Source organism: Mixophyes fleayi, chromosome 4, assembly GCF_038048845.1.
Source record: "Mixophyes fleayi isolate aMixFle1 chromosome 4, aMixFle1.hap1, whole genome shotgun sequence".
NCBI classification, from domain to species: Eukaryota; Metazoa; Chordata; class Amphibia; order Anura; family Limnodynastidae; genus Mixophyes; species Mixophyes fleayi.
This window is the reverse complement of record NC_134405.1, coordinates 117,840,147-117,860,241: the sequence shown is the minus strand read 5'-3', so window position 1 is coordinate 117,860,241 and position 20,095 is coordinate 117,840,147. Positions and strand designations below refer to the sequence as shown.

Here is a 20,095-nt window from a genome sequence, read left to right as displayed (position 1 = left end):
GTTTTCCACCTCTCTCCAACACATTCTCAATTTCTACATTCTCCTCCCCTGATCGGGCAGTACCCCATTTTCACCAAACCCTAGCAACTGCCCTTGATTCAGTGGCTCCAACGACACTACATACTTTGCGTAGACTTCGTTGCCAACCATGGCACATTAAAGTAACACAAAATCAACAAAAACTTTCTCGTAAAGCAGAACGCCACTGGCGTAAATCTTTTACCTCTAATGATTTCATCACTTATACTACTATCTACCACTCTTATAGAAATGCTCTGGACACTGCAAAACAAACATACTTCCAATCTATCATCTATGCTCAGGCTTCTAACCCCAAACGCATTTTTAACACATTTAAATCTTTTCCCAATCTCCTCGCCCCAAATCCTTCGACTACCATCAGTGCCCAGGATCTTGCTTCCTATTTCAAAGACAATATAGATAAGATCAGACTTGAAATGGTATCATCTCCCTCGACAAGCAACCAGCTGAATTCCTTTGTAGCACCCTCTGACACTCTCTCTTCATTTGATCCAACAAATGAAGAGGAAGTTTCTACTCTCTTCTCATCTTCCTACTCTACCTCCTGTCCTCTTGATCCCATTCCCTAACAAATTAGTAGGCCCTGTCTCCTGTGCTCATTCCCCCCTAACTAAAATCTGTAATCTATTTCTTTTTACTGGTATTTTTCCATCACCATTCAAGCATGTAGTGATTACTCCCATTTCAAATAACAAAATTCTGACCCAAACTCTCTTGCAAATTACCGCCCCATCTCTCAGCTCCCATGCCCCTCCAAACTTCTCAAGAGAACTGCCTACATTCACATCACACACTTTCTTACAGCAAACAACCTATTGGATCCTCTTCAGTCAGGCTTTCGCTCTCAACACTTCACAGAGACTGCGCTGACCAAGGTTGTCAATGATTTGATCACAGCAAAAAGTAAAAACCATTACTCTATTCTAATTCTTCTGGATCTCTCTGCTGCATTTGACACTGTTGACCACTCTCGCCTCATATAAACGATACAATCCCTAGGTATTGAAGGCACTGTCCTATCCTGGTTCTCATCCTACCTATCTAATCACTCTTTCAGTGTTAATTTCTCTGGATCCACCTCTGCTCCGCTTCCTTTATCAGTTGGAGTACCACAAGGCTCAGTCCTAGGTCCTCTGCTATTCTCTATCTACACCACTTCTCTTGGAAAACTAATAAGTTCCTTTGGATTTCGGTATCATCTCTATGTGAATGATACACATATTTATCTATCCTCTGCTGATCTCTCACCATCTGTGTTATCTTGCGTTACTCAGTGTCGTTCTGCCATATCATCTTGGATGTCTTCTCGCCAACTCAAACTCAATCTTTCAAAAACTGAATTAATAATATTCCCACCCAAAAACAGAAGCTTCCTGCCTGACATTTCTATTTCTGTAATGCTTGACTCACAACTATCATTTATTCCCCACATCAACTCTCTATCTAAATCATGTTACATACATTTAAAGAACATTTTCAGAATATGCACATATCTCACACAAGACACCGCAAAAACATTAATTCATGCAGTCATCATCTCAAGTATCGACTATTGCAATTACCTCCTTACTGGTCTTCCCAAAGTCAGACTTGAACCCCTACAATGTATTTTGCACACAGCGGCTAGATTGATTTTCCTTGCAAACCGTTCTTCCTCTGCTGAGCCACTCTGTCAGTCTCTACATTGGTTGCCTGTATTTCAGAGAATCCAATATAAAATTCTTCTACTAACGTACAAGGCCATGAACAAAATTGCACCGATATACATTTCCTCACTTGTCTCAAAATATCTCCCAACTCGACACCTCCGTTCTGCACAAGATCTGCATCTCTCTTCCACTCTCATCACATCCTCCCACTCTCGGTTACAGGACTTTTTTCGGGCTTCACCCACTTTGTGGAATTCCCTTCCTCGCACATTAAGACTTTCTTTTAGTCTTCAAACCTTCAAGCGTTCTCTGAAAACCCACCTCTTTAGACAAGCTTATGATATTCCTCAACCACCATCTTAATCTCTCTAGGTTACCCTATTCCACCCTCTACACAGCTAACACAAGACAACAACCCTCTGACCAACATTGCTACACACACATCCCACTCAATACTTTTGCTTTTGCATTCTAGCTGTTCCAGTGTGCAATATGATGTAGCACATGCTCTTGTGTTTCAAACTCCCATTGTCCTATAGATTGTAAGCTTGCAAGCAGGGTTCTTTTACCTCTCTGTATATATTACCCAGTATTGTCTTATTAATGTTTGTTCCCAATTGTAAAGCACTACGGAATTTGCTGGCGCAATAAAAATAATTGTTAATGATGATGATGATGATGATACCTACTTTTTGATTGAACTCTAAATCAAAAACAGAAGTGAAATCCCACATCAATATTTGTTGTATAAAAGAAATGTTAGAAACGTCTTTATGAAATGTAACTCCTCTCAAGTCAGAGGACAATGGATTTATCTGCTAAATTATATTATGCCTGTATCCCCTGGCAATTAAAACTACCGTGGTCCATGGACGGTAATCATTATGGTCTCAACGTTTATACTTTTTTATGCCTGACCATTCATTGTAACTCATAACTCTTTTATATCCAATTGGGATCACTTTTAATATATACAGCAACCCTTTTAATCCTAGCAATTGCAATCAACATAAAGAACATCTTCCCAGGTGCTATCACCCTATTATAATTCCCAAACTATCACTACCAGTGTCAGCTCCCCCCCAGCTACTTAATGCCCTTGTCAGTAATTGTATAATCCAGATCACACTAGAGCGGGAGAGGAACCATTACATTTCTTAATAATGGAAACTAGAAGGCAAATATTGTATGAAAACAATAGAAAGACAAGACAAGTTCCTAGACCTAAAATGATTGAAATTACAATCCGTAAACTTTAAAACTACATATTCAAGGTCCCAGACCTCCGTTCCCATACCCACAAGTTGTTCCGACATATTATCAGTGCAGCGACCTGTCAAATCACTGCTTCCTGGTAAAACCCCTTACCCCTGCCGTTGCAAATGGTCTGCAGACGGGTATGGCACATCTGATGGAGCATATCACCAGCATCCTGAGGGGCTCCTCCGTATCCTTCTACAAGGTCTGGTCCCCATGGACCTCATCATACCATAATGAACCTCTACTGTGATTCTGAACCAATTTAATACTTGTGAATGACTCTCCAGCCCAAAATACTATTGGATCTCTGCTATATCTCTTATCATGTGATCTCTACCTTCACTCCCCCCCCCCTCTTAGTTTGAAATGCTATTGCTGAACATCATTTTAGTTTCTATCCAGCACACAGCGAACATCACAATGTACGAGCGCCATTGGGACTTGATTATTGATGGCCTTACATGTTACACTTTAAACCGATGTATGCCTCATGCTTGTTTATACATCTATACTGCTAGATCTCTGTTGTTCTATTTTATTTGTAAACAATGTTGTTAATAAACAGTATTTTTTTAAAAAAAAAACTACTTATGCAATACCTCCCATTTCAGTTCTCAAATTCTAAACGTTTATTACATTGGTCACAGGCAATGCTGTTATACTACTGTAAATGTAACAAAACCAGCTACAAGTTTAAACTTCTTTCTATATTAAGGTGAGTCTTATATCATTACTGTGCTGTTGGAACACCACGCTCCTTCCACTTGTTACGAGCCGCGGACTACTTCGTTCCCCTACTGGCTGTGTCCCGGCTGTCATGGCAACAGCTGGGACATCACTTCTGTCTTCTCTATTCCGGCCATCACCAGGGCAACGGCCGGGATGCTTTCCTAATCATCCTGGGGCTAATTATCCATGCTGGGGCCTTGACTCCTGATTGACCATTTTTAGTAATTAAGGGCTTAGCCTCCCTCCTGTTTATAATGTCCAGTGTACTGCAACTTGCTGACCTGCTCCTGTGGATACTTTGCTATTTTTTGATCTGATTCCTGTTGTGATCCTTGGTTTATGTTTTTTACCTTCATTAAAATCTGATTGCCCCTGACCTCTCTCTGTCTTTTGGATTACCCGTGCTTGCAATCTGCCTTGACATCTGTCCTGTTCCGGTTTATCCTGCTCGCTACTGACCCACAACCTCTGGACTGCCTCTGGTACTTGTCACCTCTATTCCAATTACCCTCCACCTGTCACACTTCTGTGCTAAAGGCTGGAAATGACAGCTATGGAGTTCAGAGTATGGTGAAAGCATAACAATTTATTGAGCGAACATGTCCTAGGATAGTGCAGGGAAAGGTACAAACCGAATATAGCTGAGACTGAACAATGTATCTCTGGGTGAGTTTGAAAGCAGGTAAATATCAGAGAATCCAGTTGATGCAGGTGAACTGGCTGAGGAGAATGAAACCAGAAACAGGGGTGTCGGCTAGCAGCTTGCTGTAGTCCAAGGGAACAGGAGAAGTATCAACAGCATCAATGAGAACAACAGCATCCATGACCAGCAAGGTGAACTGAGAGAAGCAGGCATAAATAGGCAGAGAACAGGTGCAATAATTAACAGAAGCAGCAGGTTAACCCCTGCTATTGAAGGAAGAGACGAGGGTACAATTGCAGCACCTCTGGTGGGTCAGAGGTACTGCAAGGCAAATACAAATAATATCAAGTTCAACATAGACCAAGAAACAGAAGCTGCTGAGACAAAGCAGCATCCTAAGGTGATGCTGCAGTACAAGCAAAGGCAGATCCTGACGCCACCTCTGCACTATGGTCACCATTGATAAACTTTTACTAAACTAGATTAAAGTCCTGGGGGCACCTGAATACCTTCAAACGCAAGAAATCCTAAGGGAAAGATGGCTGCTATAAGTAAAGACCTCTATCCAATCTGTTCTAAAAGTTTATCTAGGTAGCCGTTAGCTCTAAATTACTATCACATTTTTAGTCTCTTCCTCTTGCTTTCCTCCATTCGTATTTTTAGTACATAGTATTACCCCTGTCACATTAAGCTTTGTCCTCACATGCACAATCTTACAAGTGGACAAGTCCCTGCCTCTCACCAGATCAGCAAATTCATCTCCTGAAATATTCAGTGCTGCTGCGAACTTTTAGATGACATAGTTGGTTACAGGTAGGGCTCCATGAGGGTAGGAGCAGGAACAAAGTAATCATGGCCCCTGAGAATTATTATAGGGACATAGAGGATGAGAAGAATCCAAAGCAGTAGGGTTGTCCCATCCGCAGTCGGGCAGAGCCAGATTAAAGAAAGCAATGGCAGGTGACTGTTTGAACCATGTGCAGTCACACCAGGTGTACGTATAGGGGCAAAAGAAGATGCTAAATTTGCTCTTAGCAGTCATAGCAACATGTTGTTCTTTCACACCCACTAACTTATGGGTACACAAAAAGGTGCTTGATATGAAGTATTGGAATATAGTCAAAATATTAACATGCTGCCCACAATTGTGACATCTGCCCAGGGTCAACATGTCTTAAAGTGCCTTGCATGCTTACTTTTCCATCACAATCACAATTTCAGAACAGTAATTAAAGTGACATGAAATACACAAACCATACAATGTAAATTGGTATCTTACCTGGTGGCAAAAACTGACAATGTCCAGTAGAGTTCACCAGTACATTAGTATGAAATGAAGCATCAAATCTTTCATCTGCGCTACAAAATATAACATAAATAGAAAATGGCAGCCAATGATTATAAATCACTATAATGTAAGCAACTGTCTCTTCAAATCTGATATGTGTTAAATTATACTGAATAAGATCGTTTTTTAACCATAATCACATAATTTACCATGTAGTACCTACAGATTTCCTGTCATCCTTGTCAATTTCAATAATGGGTGTTATTGAGAAGTACAATTTAGTTAGATAAAAAAAAAAAAATGATGTACACTTGATGCAAAGTGCTTAAGTAAAGCAAATTATTAATCTGTTTCCCACTTTTGACCTTAAAGAACCCAGCATACAACTTATTGTAATAAAATAAATGTTATACAATGAATACTATTGGTTGTTTTTTAGTTTTGTTTACTTTACTTATTGTTGTCTAGTATTATATTACATTACAAACCACATATTCAATATAAGTGAATTTTTTGTTACATTATATATTATTAAGCTTAATAAGCCTTTTGGCACCAAATACGTTTTCCCGAAGCATGCTGCTAGATGTGATGGATAACATCACAATTAAATTTATATTTAACAAAGACGTCAGGCAAGAGAACTCTACAGATGTTATCAAGAAAATTTGACATATACTAGTTAGAACATTATCTGGAAAGCTTCAAATGAAAAGGTCAGTGCTATGCGACCCCTGAAGGGCATTATCTTGCTGCTGATAATGCTACAAAAACCAAGTCCTGGAAGGCTAATTGAATACAGTAATTATCTTGATTCAAAATGAGTCCATTATGTGTGGGAGGGGAAGAATTAAACAGAAATTTGAACATTGGCTTGCACTGAAAATATCTAAGATATTCTCTTACTAATTCATTCTTAGTAGCAGGCTGGATGTGGTCCTAATCTCTAACAGATACTGCAGTTTTCCACCAGAAGTAAATCTGAATGTCACTGTTCTTATTAGATTTCCAAATTACTTATAGATCTGTAGACTAGATACGTTGCTAAATGGAGAATTAAAGGAAAAATATAGACAGTTTATAAGGCAGGTTTATTTTCATAGAATGGGCAGTAAAACATTGACACAGCTTACTGTGTGTAAAGAACATGCATTCTTTGCTAAACAGCATTTATATGAGACAGTATATTTGCCACTTTAGGAGCTATCATATTAAGAGTAGATATTTCAATATATTTAAGAGCTGTGTTCTCGTTAAAAAAAGAAAATATAGGCTGCACCATCAATAAGCCATAATCTGCCCCTAAAGCCTTCTTTTAGCCCAAATGTGATGTCATCGGACTGTGCCAGAATCTTCAGCTGCTGCCATTTCTTTACATCTCCATTTCAAGCAGCCTGTGTTACCAGTCTGTCGGCTATGAGGTCTTCGGTGTAATCATGTCGGGGTAAGTACTGTCAGCATGTAGAGAGTCATTATAGTGACAACCACCGGCATCAGGTTGCAGTTCAGTATATCCTCTCTAGAGACTGCACTGCCTTTGTCTGATCCTGTCTGGAAGGGGTTAAGTCTTCATCATTACTCCTGGAGCCTAATAACCTTTGTCTGGCCTTTAAGAGACTACCTTTCCCAGAAAACTGAGCCAGTCATTAATTGTATTTGCTGCTGCTGGTGTCTCCATGAAATTCCTGCTTGGATCCTGACTTCCCCTTGGCATTTGACTCCTGCTTTGTTCCCACGTTATGCACCTCCTTTGTGACCCAGACCCTGGCTTCGTTTGACCTTGCTCCTGTTTACTCCATGTTGTATTGAGGGATCTTCCAGCTTCTGAACCCTGACTTGCCTGATTTTCCTATGGATCATTCAGTGCCCTGGCTAGCCTGGCAATTCAGTCTCCTTGTGCCTGCACTTCATCTGCATACCTAGACACCAGTCTTTCCTGCTGCAGTTTCCAAGCTATATCTGGTATACTGCTGTGTTGTACCTGCTGTTTCTATGGACTATGCTTACTGTTAACCATTGACTGCACCTATTTATTATCTGTGTGATCTGTGTTCATAATAAAGACGTTCTGTTTTCACTGCCACAACTCTCTGCAGTATTTATACTGAGAATCCTGACACTAAAATCCCCAGATAAACATTGCTTTAGCCGATTATCTTTTCAAAGTACAAATGGAGCAGTATTTATTCGGGTGCGATAGATTATCTGTCACATGGCATATTGATTGCCCTGTTAACCCCTAATTGTGCTTCACTACAATAGGACTGATATAGAGAAGATTTAGTTTACGTTTAGTATGGTTATTTCAGTACATCCTCTGCAGCTTGAGGCAGATTGTGCAGTTTAGGACAAAGCAACATGTACCTTGTCCTTAACTTGCGCTTATTTATAAATATGTATTAAAACTTTAAAATATGGCAAAAAGAGAATAAAAATGTTTAATCATTAGGTAGACAGTGATTTATGGATTCCTCGGGGTAAATGTATCAAGCTGTGAGTTTTTGGTGGGTTTGAAAAGTGGAGATGTTGCCTGTAGCAACCAATCAGATTCCTGCTTTCATTTTGTATAATTAACTAAATAAATGATAACTAGAATATGATTGATTGCTATAGGCAACATCTCCACTTTTCAAACCCTCTGGAAACTCACAGCTTGATACATTTACCCCCTGGACTACCGGAATAGTAGGCCTCTTCCCGGGTCTTGATGGACTGGGGCTTAATGCCGCAATCGCGTCATCAAGCCCTCCACCGCTATGCCGTGAATTTTGGCATTTTGGCAGGGGCCATGGTAATGAGATGGAGTCACAAAGAGAGGTTTTAAAAGTTGGCAAGTATGAGCTAGATGGGTTGCTTGTTAAATTTATCCTAGGGGCACTTGTATGCTTCATATTGCTGTAAAGCCTCCACTTCTCAACATCCGAATCTGCATTGTTCCCCGCATTCAAAAATGTGATTTTTTTGTTTCAGACATGTAAATGAGCTTTGATAGGTGACAACTGCACATTTAGAGAAACATTGTTGGTTTCAAATGAACCTTCAAGCTCCCCCTTTACCACACACGTCTCCAAACATATTGCTCTCACATGCTTAAACAAAGCTCTGTGTTGCATGACAAGCTATTTCAGAAAGCTTCAAGAGGTAAAAAGTGGACTTTTAGTGAGACATTCCTAATATGCCATTTGGCTGCAGAGCCCCAGCATATGAATCCTTCAGAAAAATAACTCAATTTTTACACATTCTCAGAGCTGGTGGATATTCTATACCTTTTACATTTTGCAGATGCAATTTCATGGGATAGCACATTAATGGAGTCTGAAGACAGGGAACTAAAACACCTAGTTGGAGAGGTGATGCTAAGATAATACTCCAATAAATAAAAAGTCTTACATTTTCTGTGACCATTTATTACAATTTCTTTATTTTTCTCTACTCCTTGGGTTCAGGGCCTGCAGGAAACTTTACTGAATACTGCCAAGTTCAAGGTACAATATACCTCCTATCCATCTGAAAAATGACTAGTCCTCAGTGCTATTGATGGAAATACCATTTTTGTTTGTTCTCCAAACCATTCCTTTCACTCTTGGTGTCAAAATACTTCATAATTAACACATTTAATTATTTGTGGCTGTGAAAGCCTATACCATCTGTTGCTTAAATTATTCTGGCTACAGATTCATTTTCCTTCACTGGACTGGGATTCTGCACAAATCCTTTCCTTGGGCCATTTTTGTTGTCATTGCCCAGCAAAAATTGAACAGATCTCTTCCAAGCCCAAGACAGTGCTATCAAAAGGACTTTACGACTGCACCAGATCTAGCTTACAGATCTATCCAATGTGCATCCATGAAACTGAGCACTTTTCCAAATATAAAAAGAAGAACCTAAATAGATGCTTAATCTGTAAATATTCATCTCCTACCGGTTTGTAGTGATTTTATTATTATTTATTAACATTTTCCTTGGTTAGAATTGAACCCATGACCCCAACGCTGTGAGGTAGTAACGCTAACCAGTGTGCCAGAGTGCTGGCCATCATGTTCATTTTCTTTGAGAAAGTAGACCACTCTCCAGTAGCAATAAAAATCTTTTCTTTTCTTCAGAACTGGGACAATGTCAGATTAATACAAACATATACACAGATTTATAACATGAGCATGTTACACACAAATGTCAGCTGTCATGTGTATGTAGTTTCTCAGTGAGGTCCACTGCTATGTTCTATGATATGGTTGTCCAAAAATGTTTCCAGCACATCGTACTTTTAACACGTGCTAAGTTGTGCACATAAAAGTGTGTTGTCACAGGGCTCAAAGATCAGGAGACACATGCATTTTACATACAGTTTTAAGATGCTTTAACTGTGGCTAACGCACCAGCGGGTAGTTGTAACACAGAGAGAGATAGCAGCTAAAAGGATTTCATATATATATTTTATATATGCAAATATTTTATTCCATATTTTATAAAATCTGTCTTTGATGCATGTCGTAATGACAGCATTTTAACAGCACTAGCTTCCTGTCGATCACTCTTATGTCGGAATTAATGAAATCGGAGAAATGACTATCACCGCTCATGTAAATGCAATATATCACTTAGGTGTTATCTGATACACAGTGACACCTCTACTTCCACCCCTTTAGAATACTGTTTTTTAGAATTTTTGTGCACCACATGAATTATTTTATACTTTGATGTATTACATTTAAGGTTTCACACTTTTCTGTTTTATCTAAATCTTTGTACCATCTGCAACAAAGCATACCTTACTTTCAGACTAAAGGTACTGTACCACAAGTAAGGAATACATTAAACAACACAAGACTGAGGACTGATCTCTAAGATGCTCCACTGGTTACCAGCCCTCATCTTAAACTAATACCTTTGACTACAACACTCTGTGTGCTGTGCTTTAGCCAAAGCTAAATCTATTAGCTTTAAGTTGAATCCAAGGATTGTTAGGTTCTCGATCAATTTATTGCGGAACACCATATCAAATGACTAAAATCATAATATACTATATCCAATGATCTATTCATATCTATGACATCAGTTAAGTCAAAAATATCCACTAGGCTTGTTTGACATGATCTCCCAGTAGCAAAGCTGTGCTATCTTGTATCTTGTAACTTATTTAATTCTACACAGTCAATAATTATATTTGTTTAATACTAAATCCATTAATATCCCTACTATTGGTGTGAGACTCATAGATCCATAGTTATAACTTTCTTCCCTACTGCCTTTTTGTGTAGTGTAGATACGTATATCATTCAAAGAATCACCTAGAATTATTCCCGTCGGCAGTGATTCGTTAAAAAATTTGTTTAGTGATCCCCCTCTTCCTTTACCTGTTGGCGTTCCCCAAGATTCCGTTCTTGGCCTTCTGCTTTTCTCCCTCTACACCTCCTCACTTGATGTCCTCATCCACTTCTATGGCCTCCAGTACCACCTCTATGCTGATGATACCCAAATTTATCTTTCATCCCCTGACCTCTCCCCTTCCCTTTTGTCTCGTGTCTCCTGCTGTCTCTCGGCCATCTCATCTTGGACGTCCCAGCGCTTCCTTAAACTCAATCATTCTAAGACTGAACTTATCGTCTTCCACCCTTCAAGAACTCTCCCACCTCCCCCCTCTCTATTTCTGTTAATAACACTACCCTAGTTTCTCTCCCTCAAGTCCGATTCCTTGGGGTCATCCTTGATTCCTCCCTCTCCTTCAAACCTCACATTCTGTCGCTCTCAAAATCCTGCTCCTTCCACCTTCGGAATATATCCAAGGTACGCCCCTTTCTTACCATGGAAGCCATGAAAACCTTTGTTCACTCGCTTGTAATCTCTCGCCTGACTACTGTAACCTCCTTCTCTGTGGCCTACCTGATTCTCACCTTGACCCTCTTAAGTCTATCCTCAATGTTGCTGCCCACCTCATTTTTCTCTCCCGCCACTCTATCTCTGCTGCCCCCCTCAAACAGTCATTACATTGGCTCCCCATGGCCTACAGGATTAAATTTAAACTCCTCACCCTCACCTTTAAAGCTCTTAATCAATCCTCCCCTCCCTACATCTCCAATCTCATCTCTACCTACACTCCTTGCCACCCCCTCCGCTCTGCCTGTGACCACCGCCTCACTACTTCACTGATCAACTCTTCCCACTCCCGTCTCCAGGACTTTGCCCAGGCTGCTCCCCAGCTGTAGAACAATCTTCCACGTTCCATCAGGTTAGCATCTACTCTCAAAGACTTCAAGCGTGCTCTTAAGACTCATTTCTTTATTCAAGTCTATCAGTCCTCCTTCTAACGCCCTTGTCCTGGCTCTCTCCCCCAGTTAGTACCACCCTATTTGTGTCTCCCTCTTTCCTTTAGGATGTAAGCTCTCAGGAGCAGGGCCCTCTTTCCTTGTGTGCTCCTTCTATTATTCCTTCACCCTCTGTACCTCTTGGCCTGCTTCCCTAGCCCTGTTTTCTTAAGCTTTGGCCTAGTTCTCGCTGATTGCTACCATCACTTTCACTCATTGTCCCAGAAATAATTTGGTTTGCATTACTGTGTTACCTGTGTATGTGTGTATGTGTGTCTGTGTCTGTGTATAGATAATATATATTTTTGTTCTTCATATTTCGTTCTTTATGTATCATGTTGTGTCATGGGTCACTGTTTTCTGTATATGTCATGTACAGCGCTGCGGACCCTTTGTGGCGTCTTATAAATTAAAGATAATAATAATAATAAATTGTAAGTACTACTTTTAGATTTTTGTTTTTTTTTGTTATATAATAACGTTTTATTGAAAGCTGATCAAATAACAGTAAGTGGGTAAAGGGAAACTAAGATAAAATAACAATTAATGTCAAAGGTACATTATAGATAGTACAAGCTGACCTCAACTACACTACACCATAATCTGTTGAAGGACACCCCTGCGATCACATGGGTACAAATGTGCATTAAAGTCAGTTACAGAGTAATAACTACTATATGGCTAAGAACTGTATCATAGAACATACACAGTCACGGGCAAGGTTATAAACAAAGGGGAGAGCGGGAGGGGGATTGGGAATGAAAATTCCGGATCCAAGGTCTCATCAGTCCTATCAGGCGATCCAGCATTGACGGGCATGGATCAATGTGACGTATGGTGAGTTTTAGTACTTTTAGTTCTTTTAACACTCTTGGATACATACCATCTGAACATTGCTTGCCAAATTGACTATGCACTGGGCATTGTGAGTGAATATGCCTTAAATTAGTAACTGTGTGCTCCATCTGCTCTTCAACCTCTATCTAACACCACCCATCTCAATTACTGTTCCTGGGAAAATAGGTGGTGAATACCATTTCCATGTTCCTATAGTCACATATAACATAATTAAGATGCCAGATAACATTTAAAATGTTAAATCACGTTTATAATAAAATGAAATTTGGTGGCGGAGTGGATAGCATTGCTGTCTTACATTGCCTTAGTCATGAGTTCAATTCCAATTCTGTGTGGCTATATATATTGCAAGGAGCATTTAATCAGTGAATAGAATTTTAAATGTATGTTTTCATCAATGCTGAGCCATGTTAAAAAATAAATAAATCTTAGTAATCTGCTGTTGAATGCTTTATGTATTATCTAAGCAATGCACAATTGATATCATAATGTAGCACAAACATTTTACATTGTTTGCCAAATTGACACTGCCATGGGCATTGCGAGTGAATATCCCCTAAATTAGTAATTGTGTGCTCCATATGCTCTTTCCCCTCTATCTAATTACAGTCAAGTCCATAAATATTGGGACATCGACACAATTATCATATTTTGGGCTCTTGAAATGAAACAAACAAGATGTGCTTTAACTGCAGACTTTCAGCTTTAATTTGAGGGTATTTACATCCAAATCAGGTGAATGGTGTAGGAATTACAACGGTTTCTATATGTGCCTCCCACTTTTTAAGGGACCAAAAGTAATAGGACAAACTAAACAATCCTACATCAAACTTTCACTTTTTAATACTTTGTTGCAAATCCTTTGCAGTCAATTACAGCCTGAAGTCTGGAACGCATAGACATCACCAGACGCTGGGTTTCATCCCTGGTGATGCTCTGCCAGGCCACTACTGCAAATGTCTTCAGTTCCTGCTTGTTCTTGGGGCATTTTCCCTTCAGTTTTGTCTTCATCAAGTGAAATGCATGCTCAGATTCAGGTCAGGTGATTGAATTGGCCATTGCATAACATTCCACTTGTTAGCCTTAAAAAACTCTTTAGTTGCTTTTGCAGTATGCTTCGGATCATTGTCCATCTGAACTGTGAAGCGCCATCCAATGAGTTCTGAAGCATTTGACGGAATATGAGCAGATAATATTGCCCGAAACACTTCAGAATTCATCCTGCTGCTTTTGCCAGCAGTCACATCATCAATAAATACAAAGGAACCAGTTCCATTGGCAGTCATACATGCCCACACCATGACACTAACACCACCATGCTTCACTGATGAGGTGGTATGTTTTGGATCATGAGCAGTTCCTTTCCTTCTCCATACTCTTCTCTTCCCATCACTCTGGTACAAGTTGATCTTTGCCTCATCTGTCCATAGGATGTTGTTCCAGAACTGTAATGGCTTTTTTAGATGTTGTTTGCCAAACTCTAATCTGGTCTTCCTGTTTTTGTGGCTCACAAATGGTTTACATCTTGTGGTGGACCCTCTATATTCACTCTTGTGAAGTCTTCTCTTGATTGTTGACTTTGACACATATACACCTACCTCCTGGAGAGTGTTCTTGATTTGGCCAACTGTTGCTAAGGGGTTTTTTCTTCACCAGGGAAAAAAAATTCTGTCATCCACCACAGTTGTTTTCCGTGGTCTTCCAGGTCTTTTGGTGTTGCTGAGCTCTCCAGTGCATTCTTTCGTTTTAAGAATGTTACAAACAGTTGATTTAGCCACACCTAATGTTTTTGCTATCTCTCTGATGGGTTTGTTTTAATTTTTCAGCCTAATGATGGCTTGCTACACTGATAGTGACAGCTCTTTGGATCTCATATTGAGAGTCGACAGCAACAGATTCCAAATGCAAATGTCACACCTAGAATCAACTCCAGACCTTTTACCTGCTTAATTGATGATGAAATAACTTGGGATAGCCCACACATGTCCATGAAATAGCTTTTGAGTTGATTGTCCCATTACTTTTGGTCCCTTAAAAAGTGGGAGGCACATAAAGAAACCGTTGTAATTCCTACACCGTTCACCTGATTTGGATGTAAACACCCTCAAATTAAAGTTGAAAGTCTGCAGTTAAAGCACATCTTGTTTGTTTCATTTCAAATCCATTGTGGTGGTGTATAGTGCCCAAAATATGAGAATTGTGTCGATGTCCCAATATTTATGGACTTGACTGTATATATATATATATATATATATATATATATATATATATATATTATTGTTCCAGGAAAATAGGTGGTGAAATTATTGGAAAAAAGGGGGAGAATCAACATAATACCATTTCCATGCTGCTGTGTGCCACTTTTGATTATATGACTTCATATAGTGACATATAACATCATTAAGATGCCAGATAACATTTCAAATGTTAAAACACATTTATAATAAAATTAAATTCGGTGGCACAATAGTTAGCATTGCTGTGGCCATGGGTTCAATTCCAACCAGGGCTTTATCTGTGTGGAGTTTGTATCTTCTCCCTGTGTTTGTGTGGGCTTCCTCCGGGTGCTCCGGTTTCCTCCCACACTCCAAGCACGTTACATGATAATTGAATTGGCTTCTGATGAAATTAAAACAGGTGTGTGTGTTTGTTTTGTAGGAAATAAAGATTGTAAAGCTCCATTGATGTGAATGATTAAATATTCTTTGCAAAGCACGGCGTAATTTGTAGGCACTATGTAAATAGCTGTTATTAATGAAATAAAAATGGATAGACCAGTGGATCCTTTAACTTAATTTGCCTGTGGTATTGCTACAGTATCTTTACACAGCTGCTAAAATTGCCCTTATATACACTCATGAATAACATATTTCGCTAGAAAAATAATTGGGATACGTTACAGCAATACAAATCTGCATAATATTCAAACTTATTGCAATGATTCTCCATTCTCTTGAGATCACTGATGAAAATTTTACTTTTCATAACAATAAAACCAGCCATACTCACTTTATAATATAAAATAACATTTACAAAAGAAAAAGAAGCTGCAATGTTCTGGTCTCTAAAGTGAAGAACAAATGAATAAATAGCTTTAAAATTAGACTGCTCCTAATGTTACAGGAATTACAGAGTATGATGAGAAATTTGAATGCCATAACTATTTGACATTTTTGATACCTATATTTTAATAATGTAACAGTTGACTGATCAGCGGTGTTTTGTTATGCAAATTAGTTTGCATTTCCATTCAAAGTATTATTTACATAATTGTAAAGTACGTAAAAAACGATGCAAGCAAAGAAACAGGTTACATTATCCCTCTGAGACAATTAAGTAACAGCAAAGTAATTGTAATGTTATTTGTAATAGGATTTAAATGGTCAGTCCTCAAAATAGGTAATAGTACAATTATAATAAAAGAGCGAAAAAACGACAAATACTTCATAGGAATAGTAGAAGCTTTAGAATGCAGAAAAATCACTATGAAAGTACATTCACTCAAGAATGCCATTAAGTAACAAAGATAAGCCCACCAATAACCAATCCAATGATTGTAAAAGCAATACCTACCTGCTGCATTAGTTCATAACTAAAAATGATTTTTATATCTATTCGTCACATGACTAGCATGCAAGGTCAAATTTCTACGCTGAACATCACTCACAGAATCGAGCAAGCTATCAATCTGTCAGTCCCTTCAGTGTCCCAATAGACATCTTTACACTTGAAGAATGTTACATGTTTTGCACTTTGCGCTTTCACACCTTATTTGAAAACTGTACATGTTCTGAGGTGACAAGAAGACCCTGTCCATAGACTCTGTACTTGAAAGAATGTTGTGGTCTGGTTTAGATATTTCCCAGGCTCCCAGTGTCCCCAGCATATTAAGTGACTTTACATAAAATACCTACTCTTTTACTTATTCTAGCTAAACTGGCTAGTCTGATTTGGAGGTATTTAATTTTTAAACTCTTCTTTAGTAAAAGGTAGTGTCGATTCAAGGCACGGTAATCATGTGCAGCCACTTGACGTAGTGCCTGGGCCAAAGGTCAGCACTGAGCAGTAGCATGAGGTACAGTCTGACTCAGCAGGTCATAAAGTGCCTTGGTCCCCTTCCTGCATCTGCGTGTGTCGTGTGCTCCAGTGCCCTGCTGCCTTCTCTATCCTTCTCAGGCATGACATTACGTCCCAACGCTGACAGTGTGATGAAAAGAAGCAACGTGATGAAGGGGAATATTGTGATGAAATGGGGGCAGTGTGATGGAGGTGGAAGAGTGTGATGAAGGGGGAACAGTTGTGATGAAGGAGGGGAGCAGTGTGATGATGGAGGAGAGCAGTGTAATGAAGGAGGTGAGTAGTGTGATGAAGGGGAAATAGTGTCATTGACAAGAAACAGCGTGGTGGAGGAGGTACACAGTGTGCTGAAGAACAGGAACAATGTAATATATATATATATATATATATATATATATATATATATATATATATATATATATATATATATTGTATCTGGCCACACCTGTTAATTATTGACTTGAGATGTTTCAATCAGACCAGTTGCCTGAGGTGTGTACAATCAAGCACCTAGCCATGCAGGGCTTGGGCTAGGCTCCTTATCTCCAGTAAAGGGTAATCTTAATGCTTCAGCATACCAAGTCATTTTGGACAATGCTATGCTTTCAACTTTGTGGCAACAGTTTGGGAAAGGGCCTTTTCTATTCCAAAATCACTGTGCCCCAGTGCACAAAGCAAGGACTGCAAAGACATGGTTTGATGAGTTCAGTGTGGAAGATCTTGACAGGCCCGCACAGAGCCCTGACCTCATCGAACACCTTTGGGGCTGAACTGGAATGGAGATTGTGAGACAGGCCTTCTCGTCCAACATCAGTGCCTGACCTCATAAGTGCTCTACAGAATGAATGGGCACAAATGGCCACAGAAACACTGCAACATATTATGCAAAGCCTTCCAAGAAGAGTGGAAGCTGTTACCACTGCAAAAGGGGACCAACTCCATGTTAAAGGATATGGATTTGAATATTTGAATACAATGTCATCCACGGCTCTTACTTTTTTCCCACCACATCCCAAATATGCACGATCGGACTGAGATCTGGGGAATTTGGAGGCCAAGTCAACACTTTGAACTCTTTGTCATGTTCCTCAAACCTGCTGAAAGAAGCCACAGCCATCAAGGAATACCACTGCCATGAGAGGTTGTACTTGGTCTGCAACAATGTTTAGATAGCTGGTACTTGTCAAAGTAACATTCACATGAATGCCAGGACCCAAGGGTTCCCTGAGAACACTGCCTTCTTTCCATAATGCATCCTAGTGCCATCTCTTCCCCAGGTAAATGACGCACATGCACCCGGCCGTCCACATGATGTAAAAGAAAACGTGATTCATCAGACCAGGCTTCTATTGCTCCATGGTTCATTTCTGGCGTTCACATGCCCATTGCAGGCACTTTTGGCAGTGGACAGGGGTCAGCATGGGCACTCTAGCTGGTCTGTGGTTACAGCCCCATATGCAGCAAGCTGCGATGCACTGTGTTCTGACGCCTTTCAATCATAGCCAGCACTAACTTTTTCAGCAATTTGTGTTAAATTAGCTCTTCTGTGGGATTGGACCAGACGAGTTAGCCTTTGCTCTGTATGTGCATCATTGAGCCTTGGCCGTCCAATAACTTGTTGCAGGTTCACCGGTTATCCTTCTTTGGACCACTTTTGGTAGGTACTAACTACTGCATACGGGAAGCACCCAGCAAGACCTGCTGTTTTGGAAATGCTCTGACCCATTGTGGCCCTCACAATTTGGCCCTTGTGAAAGTCGCTCAGATCCTTACACTTGCCCATTTTTCCTGCTTCCAACATATCAACTTCAAGAACTGACTGTTCACTTGCGGCATAATATATCCTGTCCCTTGACAGATGCCATTATAGCAAGATAATCAATGTTGTTCACTTCACTTGTCAGTGGTTTTAATGTTGTGGTCGATCAGTGTATATATTATAATAACTGACATCATATTATTTCAATTACATCCTTGAGAGGCCCTGGAATTTCTTTGTTTCTCTTTTGTGAAATTTTTTTTTTCAATTAGTTTTTTTCCAGTTGATAATAATAGTATAATTTTTAAACTTGCTGGGGGGCGCACCAAAAAGTCTTGCTGCTAGACCTGGGGTCAGCCATGGTAAAAAGGGAAATATTTTTAGCTCTAAACTTTAATTTAAAAAAATGTATCACATTCAATTGCAGTTTATTATTACATTTTATTATTATCATCGGTCACTATAATTTCTATATTAAATACCCCTGGTAAAATGGTGTCATACCGTACTATCTTAAGAAATTTCATTCCATTCTCCTTTCAGGGGGTATAAGTGGTGAAAGTAATTACTGTGAGTGTGATATAGGTTCTGGAAGCCATCCAGGGGTAAATATTCTCTACATTCTGTTCTCATGCAATGAACTATGGGACATCATAATGATTATCAGGTTCATCTTATCCTATTCTGTAACTTAAAGACTTGGCTCTATTGAAAGAAACAATTATTTACTGAGGCAATTTACTCATCTATGTATCATGCACTTCTGGAAGAATTCAATTTAGAGCGAGAGCTGAGCGGATAGCTCCAAGAAGCCAGGTTTATATATCACACATTGAAAGGTAACCACTTGTGCATAAAATAGATCCATCCATATCACAGAGCAGATCGGAAGGAAAATAACTACTCTGCTGCTAGGGAAGCAAGTTGTTCTAAAGTTCAATCACAAACCTATTACTAAACAGAGTGAACTCACAGAGTGTGCTATTATGACTCAGTACATATGGCCATTCACAAAGAACATTTAGGGAGGGAGACAGTATGGCTGATGGTTGATAATATGCATTTTATTTCATCATGATTCTATCTGGTTTCCTTTCCGTCTCGGTGAAAAATGTTTTAAGATAGAAATTGGTATTAATACAAGAAAATACTGCACTGCTTTAATATAGAAACTGGTATTAATAGATTGGGAGAAGGTTCATCATGTTTTCTGGAGCAGGTGGATTTCACAGGATGGAGAATTGGGTTAAGCTTCCTGTAGACATATAGGGGCATATTTAAGAAATCACGGTAGTGCACTATCGTGCACTTACCGTGGAAATCAGTTCCCGATGTGCCCTCCGCAAATTTATTAAAGGTGCATCGCAGCAGATATCATGGATATCTGCTGCTTTGCACTCCTCATCGTTTTTGCGAGCAGTCACCATTCAACAGTATGGTGACTGCTCTGGCCGCAATCTAACAAGTCCCGAAAAAATTATTTTTTCG

The 20,095-nt window shown here is 39.5% G+C and overlaps 1 protein-coding gene across 1 annotated transcript in view; it reads right to left on the bottom strand.

Annotated features, from left to right (window-relative positions):
* The window catches only part of LOC142151950 (neuronal acetylcholine receptor subunit alpha-7), a 184,533-nt gene that overhangs the window by 28,540 nt on the left and 135,898 nt on the right, over positions 1 to 20,095 (bottom strand). The window contains exon 5 of the mRNA XM_075208081.1: positions 5,603 to 5,682. Within this exon, the coding sequence (XP_075064182.1) occupies positions 5,603 to 5,682 (80 nt within the window). The remainder of the gene's footprint in view (positions 1 to 5,602; positions 5,683 to 20,095) is intronic.